Here is a 13,071-nt window from a genome sequence, read left to right as displayed (position 1 = left end):
GTACTCACTGACCAATCAGAGGAGCTCTGTGAGCTGAACCTGAGAGGAGAGAGAGAGAGCAGCACACACTTTGTGTTTCCTGTGTTGGACGTGATCAGCCTTCAGTTGACTGGTTGAATGAGGCTGTACGTTCGCTCGGGTCCATGTGGCTCCGTTTGTAAGCGTCAGAGCTGCAGCTGAAATATTACGACTCGGACGAGAGAATTATTTTTCTCCCTCACGTGTTGATTGAAGTTCATGTTTTACATGTAACTTCATTTTTTATCTGATCTGCTGACGCCTGACTTGATCTCGTCTGTGATTGGTTAGAAAATGTGAATGCACTCACAGACACTGCAGCTGAGTGTCTGCTTCCACATCAGCTGATTTGAGTTTGTTAAATGAGGATAAAAAGCCAAAAGTAATGGAGCCCTGATACTACAATTCGCCATGGCAACAGGAGACAAAAAAAGAGCTCCTCGTACTTTAACCATGTGGAAACATAAGCTCCACCTTCGAGCAGCCTTATGGAGAGTATGAACAGGTTTGAAGTGGAGCAGGAGACGACAGCTGCTCGCAGGCTGAATCAGACCACGGGGATATGAAACGGCGTTTCTGGCTCTGAAAGAGACGGGGAGCAGAAAACCTGCTCCTGACCCGGCTCGGTTAACAGCCTCCGTTACCATAGTAACAGACTCGGAGCTACAGTCACCTCCCGCTCATTGTCGGGTTTGAGTGGCTTCTCTCAGTTCAGGGTTAACTGACTCCAAGCTGCTTTCTGAAACGGGCCCAGGGTCAGTGAGGACATTAACCAAACATGACCCTGAGAGGTTCAGGGTGTGAGTGTGTGAACCCTTTAACATCTCTCTCTCCGTGTTCGTCAGACTCCATGAGCTCAGGATTCAGCCCTCCCTCACTAAAGACGGCGTCTTCTCAGCGCTCAAGATGGCTGAACTCGAGTTCCCTCAGTTTGAGACGCTTCACCTGGGGTACGTGGACGAGTTCCTGCTGCAGTGTGAGTTTCATATTCATCATCGTTACTGTTTGTTATCGTCTGATGACATCCTCTTAGAGCTTTCAATATGAAAGAGTCTGAAAACCAGGAAGAGGGACGTGTGGACAGACCAATGAGACGCTCCTGTTTGAATAACCTGCTCAGTCATGAAGTGATGAGTCTTGATCTTGTCTCAAACTGCTGAGCTGGTTCAGCTTCCTGTACAAACTGATGAACCTGTGTCTGCAGGTAAGATGAGTCACTCTGAGCTCGTCAAGTACGGTCTGGCCGACGTCATTGAGAACCCGGGAATCATCACCGACATCGGCATCAAGGTGGTGAACGAGGTGTTCACAAACATCAAGTACCTGCTCATCTACAACTGCCCTCACCTGCACAACCCTCACCACTGGATCACAGGTAACACACCTGCTGTGTGTGTGTGTGTGTGTGTGTGTGTGACTGTGAAGACGTGCTGATTTAACGCGTCTGTTCTCAGATCAGTCCCGGTGGAGCCGTCTGGTTGACCTCACTCTGGTTCGCTGTCATGCCATCAAACTGGAGTCCTTCTCCCAGTTCATAGAGTCGCTGCCCAGTCTGGAGTTCATCTGTCTGGACCAGATGTTCAGGGAGCCCCCCAAGGTACACACCAAAACGCACACAGACACACGTGTTCTGATACATGTTTGTTATTTGTGTGAGATGTGTATTAATGCAGGTGGCGTGTGTGTGTGTGTGTCAGGGCTGTGCCAGGGTGGGGCTGAGTGCAGGTACAGGTATCGGTGTGTCTTCAGCTCTTGTCAGCAACCAAAACTCAAACAATGACAATGACAACAACAACAACAACCATCATCACAATGAGGCCAACCTTCCTCCTGCTGCTCCACCTGTTGTCAACAACAACAACATCAACAATGTCAACAACAACAACAACCAGAGACAGCAGCACCACGGTGAGTAATGTTCACCCAGCAGCTCGCAGCGATCGGGGGGTTCGATTTAGTTCCCCAACCAGTTATATTGCAGTGAATAGCAGAAGCTCCGCCTCCTCTGTGACTGACCGTTTGTGTTTCGGCAGCCGTGGAGGTGAATGGGATGGACGAAGACGAGGAGGAGGAGGAGGAGGTGATGCTGGAAGAGGAGAACATGGAGGTGGAGCCTCAGAAAGGAGCAAAACAGGAGGACACGCAGGAAGCAGCTGACGAGTCTCCAGGTCCGAGTCGCCCGGCTGAGTTGGCAAGACCTCAGGACGAGGAGCAAGCAGGTCTGCACGCACACACACACACACACAGTCACACTCACACACACACACACACACACACACACACACAGTCACACTCACACACACTTTTCTCTGTTGCACTTTCTGATTTGTGAAAATCTGTCCTGCAGGTCCAAGCGGTTTAGTCAAGCAGAACAGACCCCCACATGACTCCGCCCCCAAAGCCCCCCTCGCCATCTCGGACTCGGACAGTGAGGAGGAGGAAGGCCTCATGTCACGACTGATGCCAGCTTCGAGTTTGCAGCAGCAGACATCCCGTACAGAAGGTGTGAGTCCGAATCAGACACACACACACACACACACACACACTCCTGCAGTCGAGTGTCCGCTTGAGGAACACTCAGAAGTAACATACATAACTGAAAACATCTTTGTGTTTACAGATGGGTCTGAAAGCTCTAATAGGGTGATTTTTTAAAAAACAACTTGGTTTTGATTTTATGTTTATTATTAAGATTGTGATGTTAATGTGTGCGTTTCACAGGTAAAGGAAAAACCCCTCTGCGGCGGAGCACTGCTGCCTCAGCACCTGTGACGGATTCTGCAACTGCTGGAGTCTCTGCAGCTGTCGGGGCTTCAGTACCTACGGTGGTCTCAGTACCTGCGGGGGTGTCCGTACATGCAAGGGTCTCAGTACCTGCGGGGGTCTCAATACCTGCAGGGGTCTCAGTACCTGCGGGGGTCTCGGGGGCCCAGTTGGGGGAAAAGGTTCGGGCTCAGGTGTGTGGGGGCAGCTGTGAGAAGAGCTGTCAGGTGAGCAGTGAGCAGATCAAAGCAGACATGAAGGCTGCAGCTGAGACCAGCAGGAGGACCAGCTGTAAAGGGGTCAGTACGGACCTTGGGGAGACCCCTTCCCGGCCTGGGGCTGACTCTGGACCTGCTCGAAGTACTGGGACAGCAGCGAGGACTGGAGTGCGACCTATATATGGGTCTGTGGGCAGGACTGGACCTGGTGTGGTGGGGGGGAACGCCCACAGAGGAACAACAACAACAGACAGGTCCACAGGAACCAGGACTTGTGAGGGCTTAGGCGGTCCACCTGTTGCTGAGGAGGGGCGGAGATCGGCTCCTACTGAAAGTCCTGTACCTGTAGGAGCTCCCAGGAGACCAGGTGATAGAATACCTACTGCTGGATCAGGAGTAATGCAAGCAGGTCAAGTCAGAGACCAGGACTTTGTTCCCAGAAGACCTCTGACTCGATCCTGCAGTAGAATGTCGTCTGTGTGCCTTTTACCTGAGACAGGTGAGACCGACGCACACAGGTAACATCTGAGCATGTTAGCGGTCTTGTGTTTGAAGTCTTGTGTTAATAGTCTCATGTTAGCTTCTTGTGTTAGCTGTCTCATGTTAGCTTCTTGTGTTAGCTGCCTCGTGTTAGCTGTCTCATGTTAGCTTCTTGTGTTAGCTGTCTCATGTTAGCTATCTCATGTTAGCTTGTTGTGTTAGCTGTCTCATTTTAGCTTGTTGTGTTAGCTTGTTGTGTTAGCTGTCTCATGGTAGCTTGTTGTGTTAGCTGTCTTGTGTTAGCTGTCTCATGGTAGCTTGTTGTGTTAGCTGTCTCGTGTTAGCTGTCTCATGTTAGCTGTTTCATGTTAGCTTCTTGTGTAAGCTGTTTCATGGTAGCTTCTTGTTAGCTTCTTGTGTTAGCTGTCTCATGTTAGCTATCTCATGTTAGCTTGTTGTGTTAGCTGTCTCATTTTAGCTTCTTGTGTTAGCTGTTTCATGTTAGCTTCTTGTGTAAGCTGTCTCATGTTAGCTTGTTGTGTTAGCTGTCTTGTGTTAGCTGTCTCATGGTAGCTTGTTGTGTTAGCTGTCTCGTGTTAGCTGTCTCATGTTAGCTATCTCATGTTAGCTTGTTGTGTTAGCTGTCTCATGTTAGCTGTTTCATGTTCGCTTCTTGTGTTAGCTGTCTCATGTTAGCTTGTGATGTCACTGAATGTGCGCTGCTCCTTTAACTCTGAGTGTAGCAGTTAAATATAAAACACTTGAGGATTCCTCGTTGTAGTAACTGTAATAGTTTAATAAATGATTTCTCTTGATGTTTGTAGATCTGAGCCGGTCCAAGCCTCGAGTGTCAGTGAGGAGGAAACGAATGTCTGACAAATCAACGAGCACGTCGGACCCTGTCACCGAGGACGACCACGTACAGGTGAAGTCTGCAGTCATCATTATCGTTGGCTGTCTGGTTAATAAACTCGCCTCTCAGACAGTGAAGATGAAGGTTAAGAGCTCCCCCTATAGACAGGCTGCAGTATAGGTCTAAGACTCCGCCCCCTTCATATTAACAGACAGGACAAGGGAGAAAGTTTTAAATCAAAATACACACAGACGCATTTCTCTCAAACGTACTTCTGATATAATTATCACACCGATTTTGTTTTCAAGGAATCTTTTCTCTGAGAAGTTACTTTTTAATATATAGGCGGTAAAACAACATGATTGACGGGTCTGGTGACAAATGAGGCTCCTCATTGCTGTGTGCGACGCATCATCAGATCAGAGAAGGAAGAGAGTAACTCCAGACCGACTTGATACGAATCTGCAGTCGACTGCACTCACCCGACAGCTCTTTGACCTTTTATCGTTTTTTAGTCAGCTAGAGTGGCGGGGAATCAAAACACCGCAGCGCTGGCCTCTCCTGCGTCACCCTGGCTCCAAAACGCCACGCGGGTTTTATGGTTCCATTTTTCTGCAACAGGGTGAGGTGGAGATCGATGTGCGTCCTTATCGCCGTCACCCTCCTGACAACAAGAAGGGAAAGAACACGTGCTGTTACTGCGAGGTGTCGTGCACTTTGAATCTTTCACTTATGAAATGTGTTTTTCTTTCTGTGCTTCAGGTTCTGTCCCTGAAGAGTAAGAACCTGGTGGGCATCACTCTGACTAACTGTGGGATCACTGACCTGGTCCTCAGAGACTGCCCCAAGATGATGTTCATCCACGGTACCGTGTGTGTGTGTGTGTGTGTGTGTGTGTGTGTGTGTGTGTGTGTGTGTGTGTGTGTGTGTGTGTGTGTGTGTGTGTGTGTGTGTGTGTGTGTGTGTGTGTGTGTGTGTGTGTGTGTGTGTGTGTGTGTGTGTGTGTGTGTGTGTGTGTGTGTGTGTGTGTGTGTGTGTGTGTGTGTGTGTGTGTGTGTGTGTGTGTGTGTGTGTGTGTGTGTGACGGGAGTTCTTACCGTTCAGTCATTCATAGTCGAGCACAAGTACAGTTATAGCTGGATTCAGCCCTTTAATAAGACAGCTGTCCTCGTCTCAGCACCGGGGAGAAGCGCTGATCTGTCCCCTTTCAGCTCGTTACGATTGGACCTTCTGTGGTTTTTACTCATTTTAACCCCGTTAGCAAACGGCTTAGTGGTAGCGTGTCCAACGGTGAAAACGACTCGTACGTAATCTACACTATGAGATGCATGTAAAAGGAAGCTCAGTGCAGGAACAGTGTTTTATGTGCAGGATGTAAATGAAGGGGTGTGTGTGTGTGTGTGTGTGTGTGTGTGTGTAGCCACCAGGTGTCGTGTGTTGAAGCAGCTGAAAGTAGAGAGCGCGCCCATCGTGAACCGCTTTGACTACGCTCAGTGTAAGAAGCTGGACATGGAGCAGGTCCTGGATCAGATCCTCAGGATGCCTCCTGAGAGGAACCGAATCATCTACATGCGCCCGATGCACCAGGTGGGTCACCTGTGGGCTCGCCCGTTGCCGTGGAAACTGACGTGGATGGATGTCTGCTGATACATTTCATCATGACAACTCTCTCTCTCTCTCTCTCTCTCTCTCTCTCTCTCTCTCTCTCTCTCTCTCTCTCTCTCTCTCTCTCTCTCTCTCTCTCTCTCTCTGTCTCTCTCTCTCTCTCTCTCTCTCTCTCTCTCTCTCTCTCTCTCTCTCTCTCTCTCTCTCTCTCTCTCTCTCTCTCTCTCTCTCTCTCTCTCTCAGGTGGACTCGGTCGCCCTGGAGCGTCAGCTGTTTCAGGGTCCATATCCGTACCACATAGCTTTAGTCCATGAGTTCAGTAACCCTCCAAACATCCGAAACAAGGTTCGAATCCGCAGCTGGATGGACACTATCGCCAACATAAGCCAGTGAGTGACATCACACAGTGTGGTTACCATGGTGACGGCTGTCGTGTTGATGGCTGGACAGTGATTTTACGTACCGTGTGCGAGGGTCACAGATGTAGCCTGTTCACTCTTTGATCGAATACCTGTCATGATTATCGTACGGTCCTCTGCTCTCCGATTGGTCAAAAGAGATCAATAATCACACCTTTCTGTCCTCAGAGAGTTGATAAAGTACGAGTTCTTCCCAGAAGCCACCAGGACCGAGGAGGATGTCAAGAAGTTTCCCAGATACCCCTGGGGCAGAGACATCTACACACTGGAGGGTAACGATCACGACGCACGGTGACAACGTTACAGTCAAACACGCTGTAATAACTGCTGTCCTCTGTGTTGTTCTGTGGTTCAGGAGTGGTGGACGGCGCCCCCTACAGCATGGTCACAGACTTCCCCTGGCTGAGGACTCTGAGAGCCGCTGAGCCCAACAGCTACGCCCGCTACGACTTTGAGGACGACGAGAGCAGTGAGTGCAGTCCAGGCGACGATCGATGCAAAGTTCAATCATTCAACAATCAGTGCTTCAGTAATCACATGGTTTCAATTTAATCTGACGTGTTCCTCCTCAGCCACCATCTACGCTCCGCGGCGTAAAGGCCAGCTGTCGGCGGATATCTGCATGGAGACGATCGGGGAGGAGATCTCAGAGCGCCGACAGAGCAAGAGAGGAGTGTTTCAGAGGGTGGTGGTGCTCTTCCTCCATCACTGTGACACACCCGGAGAACCCGTGGACGACGACTACATCTAGAAATCAATCAATGGCGACATGAATATATATTTTTATTTATATAAAAAAAGACACGTGTGGTCTGAAGTTGTTCCTCTCTGGAGTCGAGTTCATGAGACTGGCGTGTGGATCAGGTCTGTGAGGACACATCGAGGTCGCTCAACACCCGGACAAACATCGGGACACACTTTTGCTTCTGATTGTTTTTGTTTACGCAGAGTCTGACGTGGAGCTGCAGGTCCACGTCGGGTCTTCTTCCAGGGTGGATTGTTTCCTCCAAAGTGTCCGGGTTCCTCCTGCAGATTGTTGTGTTTAATCTGATCTGAGATCAGGATGTTTCTGCAGATCTTCAGAAATGGATTCATAAAAACAGTTCATGTCTGTGAGCAGATGTGACGGATGGTTCAACCCGTCGTGTTAATATGTTTATAAAGACTCAGATTATTTCACAAACTGAAAATAAAAAAAGACAAATCCAGGCTGTCGTCTTTTCTTCTTCTGCTCTGATCCGGACCGAACACCAAGTTCTGCTTCCTGTGTGTTTGTGTTCTGTCAGGGACATTCACGGGTCAGGTGACCATCACAACTAAATGGTCTCCTTCATACTCTGCCAACGCAGCGGGAGAAACTTGGAGTTAAGTGCCTTGCATTAATTCTTGCCCATATTAGACATAGGATGCAGGAGCTGGGGATTGAACCCACAACCTTCCGGTTGAGTGGCAGACGCCCGTCAGAAATCACAGCTGCTTACCGGGACGCAGTGTTTGTGTCCTCATAAAAGGACAATACAATTACAGTAACAGAAATTCTCAGGTGAGGGGGCGGGGCTTAAGAACAGTGACAGGTCATTAGTATAACGGTCAGAGAAAATATTGGGTTTCATGTTTGATTGAAACTGCTGATGAGCCGACACTATAAACAAGGATGCTCTGATGAAGAAGAGCAGACACACCTGAACGCTGTTTACACCTGGATTCACTCAGGACTGCTCTTCCTGCAGTGACAGCTTACACACACGCACACACACACACACACAGGGCCTGTAGGAAGGACTTCCTGACGCTGAGCAGACTCAGTCAGCTCCTCGCCGACCTCGTCCTCTTCCCTCTGAGTTCAGAAAGTTTTCATCCTTTGTCAACACAGTGTTCCCGTTTCATACAGGATTATTGACGTGTCATTAAATATCAGACTGTGTGTGTTTGGACCGTACGACAGAGGTCGAAGGACGGTGAATGAATCTTTAGTTTTCACAGAACAAACAGGATTCAGCAGAGGTTAAACAAGGCTGCAGCTGCACCCGGTCCAAAAATTATGTTAAGAAATCAGGTGCTCATTATTCACTAACTGTTTTTAAAATGTCATGCTCTGAAGTCTTTAATCTTTAAGTCAAGTTTCCTTTAAAGTTTAAACAACGGGGAATTCACAGGAACGGCCAGCTTCTCTCTGTAAAACAATTAGACGACAGAATCAGGAGAGTTTTAATTTATTTCACTGAAACTGCTACAAGAAGATCCAGACTTTTCTCCTTATGAGGGAAACACTGAGAGGCTAGTGTGTGTGTGTGTGTGTGTGTGTGTGTGTCCGTCCATGCTTGGCTAACATCACTAATAGTCAGTTCTTCTCTGCTGCTGTAAACACTGAACCATCTTCAGACAGTCAAACATTCAAACATTACCTTATTAAGACACAGAGCAGACACTGTGTGTGTGTGTGTGTGTGTGTGTGTGTGTGTGTGTGTTGGGGGGCGGTCTACCTGCCCCCCCCCCCCCCAGTCATTTATACACACATCTTGCCAGCTCGTCAGCTTTAGCAGTAACATCCAGAAATGTTCCATGAGTTTCTGACTTGCTGGTCTGCAGAGAGAACATTTCTTTAATGCACTCCTCTATCTTTAGAAGAGAGCTGAACTAAGGAGAAGCTCTCTTATCGTTGTTCTCTGTTCTTAAAGTAGGAACATGTTAATGGAGTTGAATAACTGCAGGTGAAGGGAAAGGTCTGCACATAGTTCAGCTCCAAATGTGCAACTTCAGCGAGGGAAACGATTCAATCCAAAAGTCTCCAGAACCTGATTTAAAGAACTCATCAATTCACAGAGCAGAACAAATATTTGTAACTATTATATCTATGTGGATCTATATTAGCTCTATATGGATCTATATTAGCTCTATATGGATCTATATTAGCTCTATATGGATCTATATTAGCTCTATATGGATCTATATTAGCTCTATATGGATCTATATTAGCTCTATATGGATCTATATTAGCTCTATATGGATCTATATTAGCTCTATATGGATCTATATTAGATCTATGTGGATCTATATTAGCTCTATATGGATCTATATTAACTCTATATGGATCTATATTAACTCTATATGGATCTATATTAGCTCTATATGGATCTATATTAGATCTATGTGGATCTATATTAGCTCTATATGGATCTATATTAACTCTATATGGATCTATATTAGCTCTATATGGATCTATATTAGCTCTATATGGATCTATATTAGCTCTATATGGATCTATATTAGCTCTATATGGATCTATATTAACTCTATATGGATCTATATTAACTCTATATGGATCTATATTAACTCTATATGGATCTATATTAACTCTATATGGATCTATATTAGCTCTATGTGGATCTATATTAACTCTATATGGATCTATATTAGCTCTATGTGGATCTATATTAGCTCTATATGGATCTATATTAACTCTATATGGATCTATATTAGCTCTATATGGATCTATATTAACTCTATATGGATCTATATTAGCTCTATATGGATCTATATTAGCTCTATATGGATCTATATTAGCTCTATATGGATCTATATTAGCTCTATATGGATCTATATTAACTCTATATGGATCTATATTAACTCTATATGGATCTATATTAACTCTATATGGATCTATATTAACTCTATATGGATCTATATTAGCTCTATGTGGATCTATATTAACTCTATATGGATCTATATTAGCTCTATGTGGATCTATATTAGCTCTATATGGATCTATATTAACTCTATGTGGATCTATATTAGCTCTATGTGGATCTATATTAGCTCTATGTGGATCTATATTAGCTCTATATGGATCTATATTAGCTCTATATGGATCTATATTAGCTCTATATGGATCTATATTAGATCTCTATGATCTATATTAGCTCTATATGGATCTATATTAGCTCTATATGGATCTATATTAGCTCTATATGGATCTATATTAGATCTATATGATCTATATTAGCTCTATATGGATCTATATTAGATCTATATGGAACTATATTAGCTCTATATGGATCTATATTAGCTCTATATGGATCTATATTAGATCTATATGATCTATATTAGCTTTATATGGATCTATATTAGATCTATGTGGATCTATATTAGCTCTATATGGATCTATATTAACTCTATATGGATCTATATTAGCTCTATATGGATCTATATTAACTCTATATGGATCTATATTAGCTCTATATGGATCTATATTAGCTCTATATGATCTATATTAGCTTTATATGGATCTATATTAGATCTATGTGGATCTATATTAGCTCTATATGGATCTATATTAACTCTATATGGATCTATATTAGCTCTATATGGATCTATATTAACTCTATATGGATCTATATTAGATCTATGTGGATCTATATTAGCTCTATATGGATCTATATTAACTCTATATGGATCTATATTAGCTCTATATGGATCTATATTAGCTCTATATGGATCTATATTAGATCTATATGATCTATATTAGCTCTATATGGATCTATATTAGATCTATATGGAACTATATTAGCTCTATATGGATCTATATTAGCTCTATATGGATCTATATTAGATCTATATGATCTATATTAGCTTTATATGGATCTATATTAGATCTATGTGGATCTATATTAGCTCTATATGGATCTATATTAACTCTATATGGATCTATATTAGCTCTATATGATCTATATTAGCTCTATATGGATCTATATTAACTCTATATGGATCTATATTAGCTTTATATGGATCTATATTAGATCTATATGATCTATATTAGCTCTATATGGATCTATATTAGCTTTATATGGATCTATATTAGCTCTATATGGATCTATATTAGATCTATATGATCTATATTAGCTCTATATGGATCTATATTAGCTTTATATGGATCTATATTAGCTCTATATGGATCTATATTAGATCTATATGATCTATATTAGATCTATATGATCTATATTAGCTCTATATGGATCTATATTAGCTTTATATGGATCTATATTAGCTCTATGTGGATCTATGTTAGATCTATATGATCTATATTAGATCTATATGATCTATATTAGATCTATATGGAAGATCTAAGGGGATCTACCTTAGATCCATAGATCCATATGTAGATCTATATGGATCTAAGGTAGCTCTATGTGGATCTATATTAGATCTATATGATCCATATCATCTGTATTTGGATTTATGTCTTTATTGATCTGAGTTAGCATATAAGGATTAGCTCTTTATGCTAACAGCTCTTTATCTGAGGGGATAATGATGGTGGTCTCACACACACACACACACACACACACACACACACACACACACACACACACACACACACACACACACACACACACACACACGTGATATATGTGTGTTTATATGGGTGTTAATGGGACCTCTGGGGGGTTTCGAGCCGGCCTGAGGTGGACACTCTAGAAATTGTAGTTTTTCATACTTCAGCTTGCTGCTTGGTTTTTACATCAGATGGTTGCTTTATTTTTAGTCCCACCCACTTTTCTTCCTCCCCCTCTTTCTTCTCTCTCTCTCTCCCATTCCCCCTCTGCCCCCCCCCCCCCGTAATAGTTTCCACATGGCTTTTCACTGGATTTCACAGCATCCAGTCGTCTCCTGATGAGAAAAAGACCAAATTTAGAAGAAATATGAAAATTTCCAAAGTTTTTCCGCTCACATACTCTCTTTTTTCTTTCCTATTCTGTTCTCACTCTCTCTTCTCCTTTATTCCTTTCTTCCCTCCCTTCTCCCCCTTTCCTCTTCTTTCTCCTCCCTCCCTCAACCTCCCCTTCTCCTTCCCTCCCTCTCTCTTCTCCCTCCATCTTTTCTCAGACTCTGCAGGTCCCCACTACTCCTCTGACGTCAGCGTATCACTCATGTCAGAGGGTTGTTCCGTGATGTAAGCCCCGCCCCCCTCTGACCATAAAAGGTTATGGAGGAATGTAGAGTCTGGCAGCCCATCAGCTTCATAAGACTCACAGTCTGAGGAGAAATCCTGAACCTTTATTTAAACCTCAGACGCTCCTCATCCCTGATAGAGACACCACATCAGAGCAGCAGAGACCTCGTGAGACCAGCAGAGACCAGGACCTGTTCTGGTGAGTGTCAGGGTTTCTGTTTCTGATTTAATATGTTTTAGTTGTGTAGCTGCAGTCTGAAGCTTTATGTGGTTATTTGTTTTTTATTTATCAGTGATTATTCCACGATTTAGTTCTGATTGAAATTCTTGTAACTTTTTCCCCGGTGATCACCTAAAGTCTCACTCACCCTGATAGACACACACACATCTTCATGTGTGAACTGCTCAACACACACACACACACACACACACACACACACACACACAGAGGGAGAGAGATGCTGCTTCACACATGCACAAAACTCCTTAAGACTTTCTGAAGTTTCTGGAGAGAGATCTGAGAAGCGTTGTTTTCCTGTATGTGATGCATGTGTGAAAGCAAATCCTGCCAGTCGCTTATCAAACATTTCTGCAGGAAGTTGAGCCGTCTCATCCAGCTCATGTTCCCTATTAGTCGGGAACAATCCAACACTTGTGTGAATTCTTCTTCACGATGATGGGATGAGCTGAAGTGTGATATGAACACTTTGAGTCTCTGTGGTAACTTTTCACGTCTCCTGCTTAAAACCCAAAAAGTCTAAAAGA

The 13,071-nt window shown here is 44.2% G+C and overlaps 1 protein-coding gene across 2 annotated transcripts in view; it reads left to right on the top strand.

Moving 5' to 3' along the window:
- fbxo38 (F-box protein 38) overlaps positions 1–7,564 on the top strand; it is a 10,887-nt gene extending 3,323 nt beyond the window's left edge. For both annotated transcript variants that reach the window (XM_079351937.1, XM_079351938.1), the window contains exons 8-21: positions 864–994; positions 1,223–1,393; positions 1,473–1,615; positions 1,716–1,926; positions 2,052–2,237; positions 2,366–2,521; positions 2,740–3,498; positions 4,304–4,404; positions 5,095–5,197; positions 5,753–5,919; positions 6,181–6,326; positions 6,525–6,628; positions 6,712–6,825; positions 6,929–7,564. In XM_079351937.1, the coding sequence (XP_079208063.1) occupies positions 864–994; positions 1,223–1,393; positions 1,473–1,615; positions 1,716–1,926; positions 2,052–2,237; positions 2,366–2,521; positions 2,740–3,498; positions 4,304–4,404; positions 5,095–5,197; positions 5,753–5,919; positions 6,181–6,326; positions 6,525–6,628; positions 6,712–6,825; positions 6,929–7,107 (2,671 nt within the window). In that variant the 3' untranslated portion in view covers positions 7,108–7,564. The remainder of the gene's footprint in view (positions 1–863; positions 995–1,222; positions 1,394–1,472; positions 1,616–1,715; positions 1,927–2,051; positions 2,238–2,365; positions 2,522–2,739; positions 3,499–4,303; positions 4,405–5,094; positions 5,198–5,752; positions 5,920–6,180; positions 6,327–6,524; positions 6,629–6,711; positions 6,826–6,928) is intronic.
- The last annotated feature ends 5,507 nt before the right edge of the window (positions 7,565–13,071 follow it).

Source organism: Symphodus melops (genome assembly GCF_947650265.1).
Source record: "Symphodus melops genome assembly, chromosome: 9".
Lineage (NCBI taxonomy): Eukaryota > Metazoa > Chordata > Actinopteri > Labriformes > Labridae > Symphodus > Symphodus melops.
This window is presented reverse-complemented; position numbering and strand designations above follow the sequence as displayed.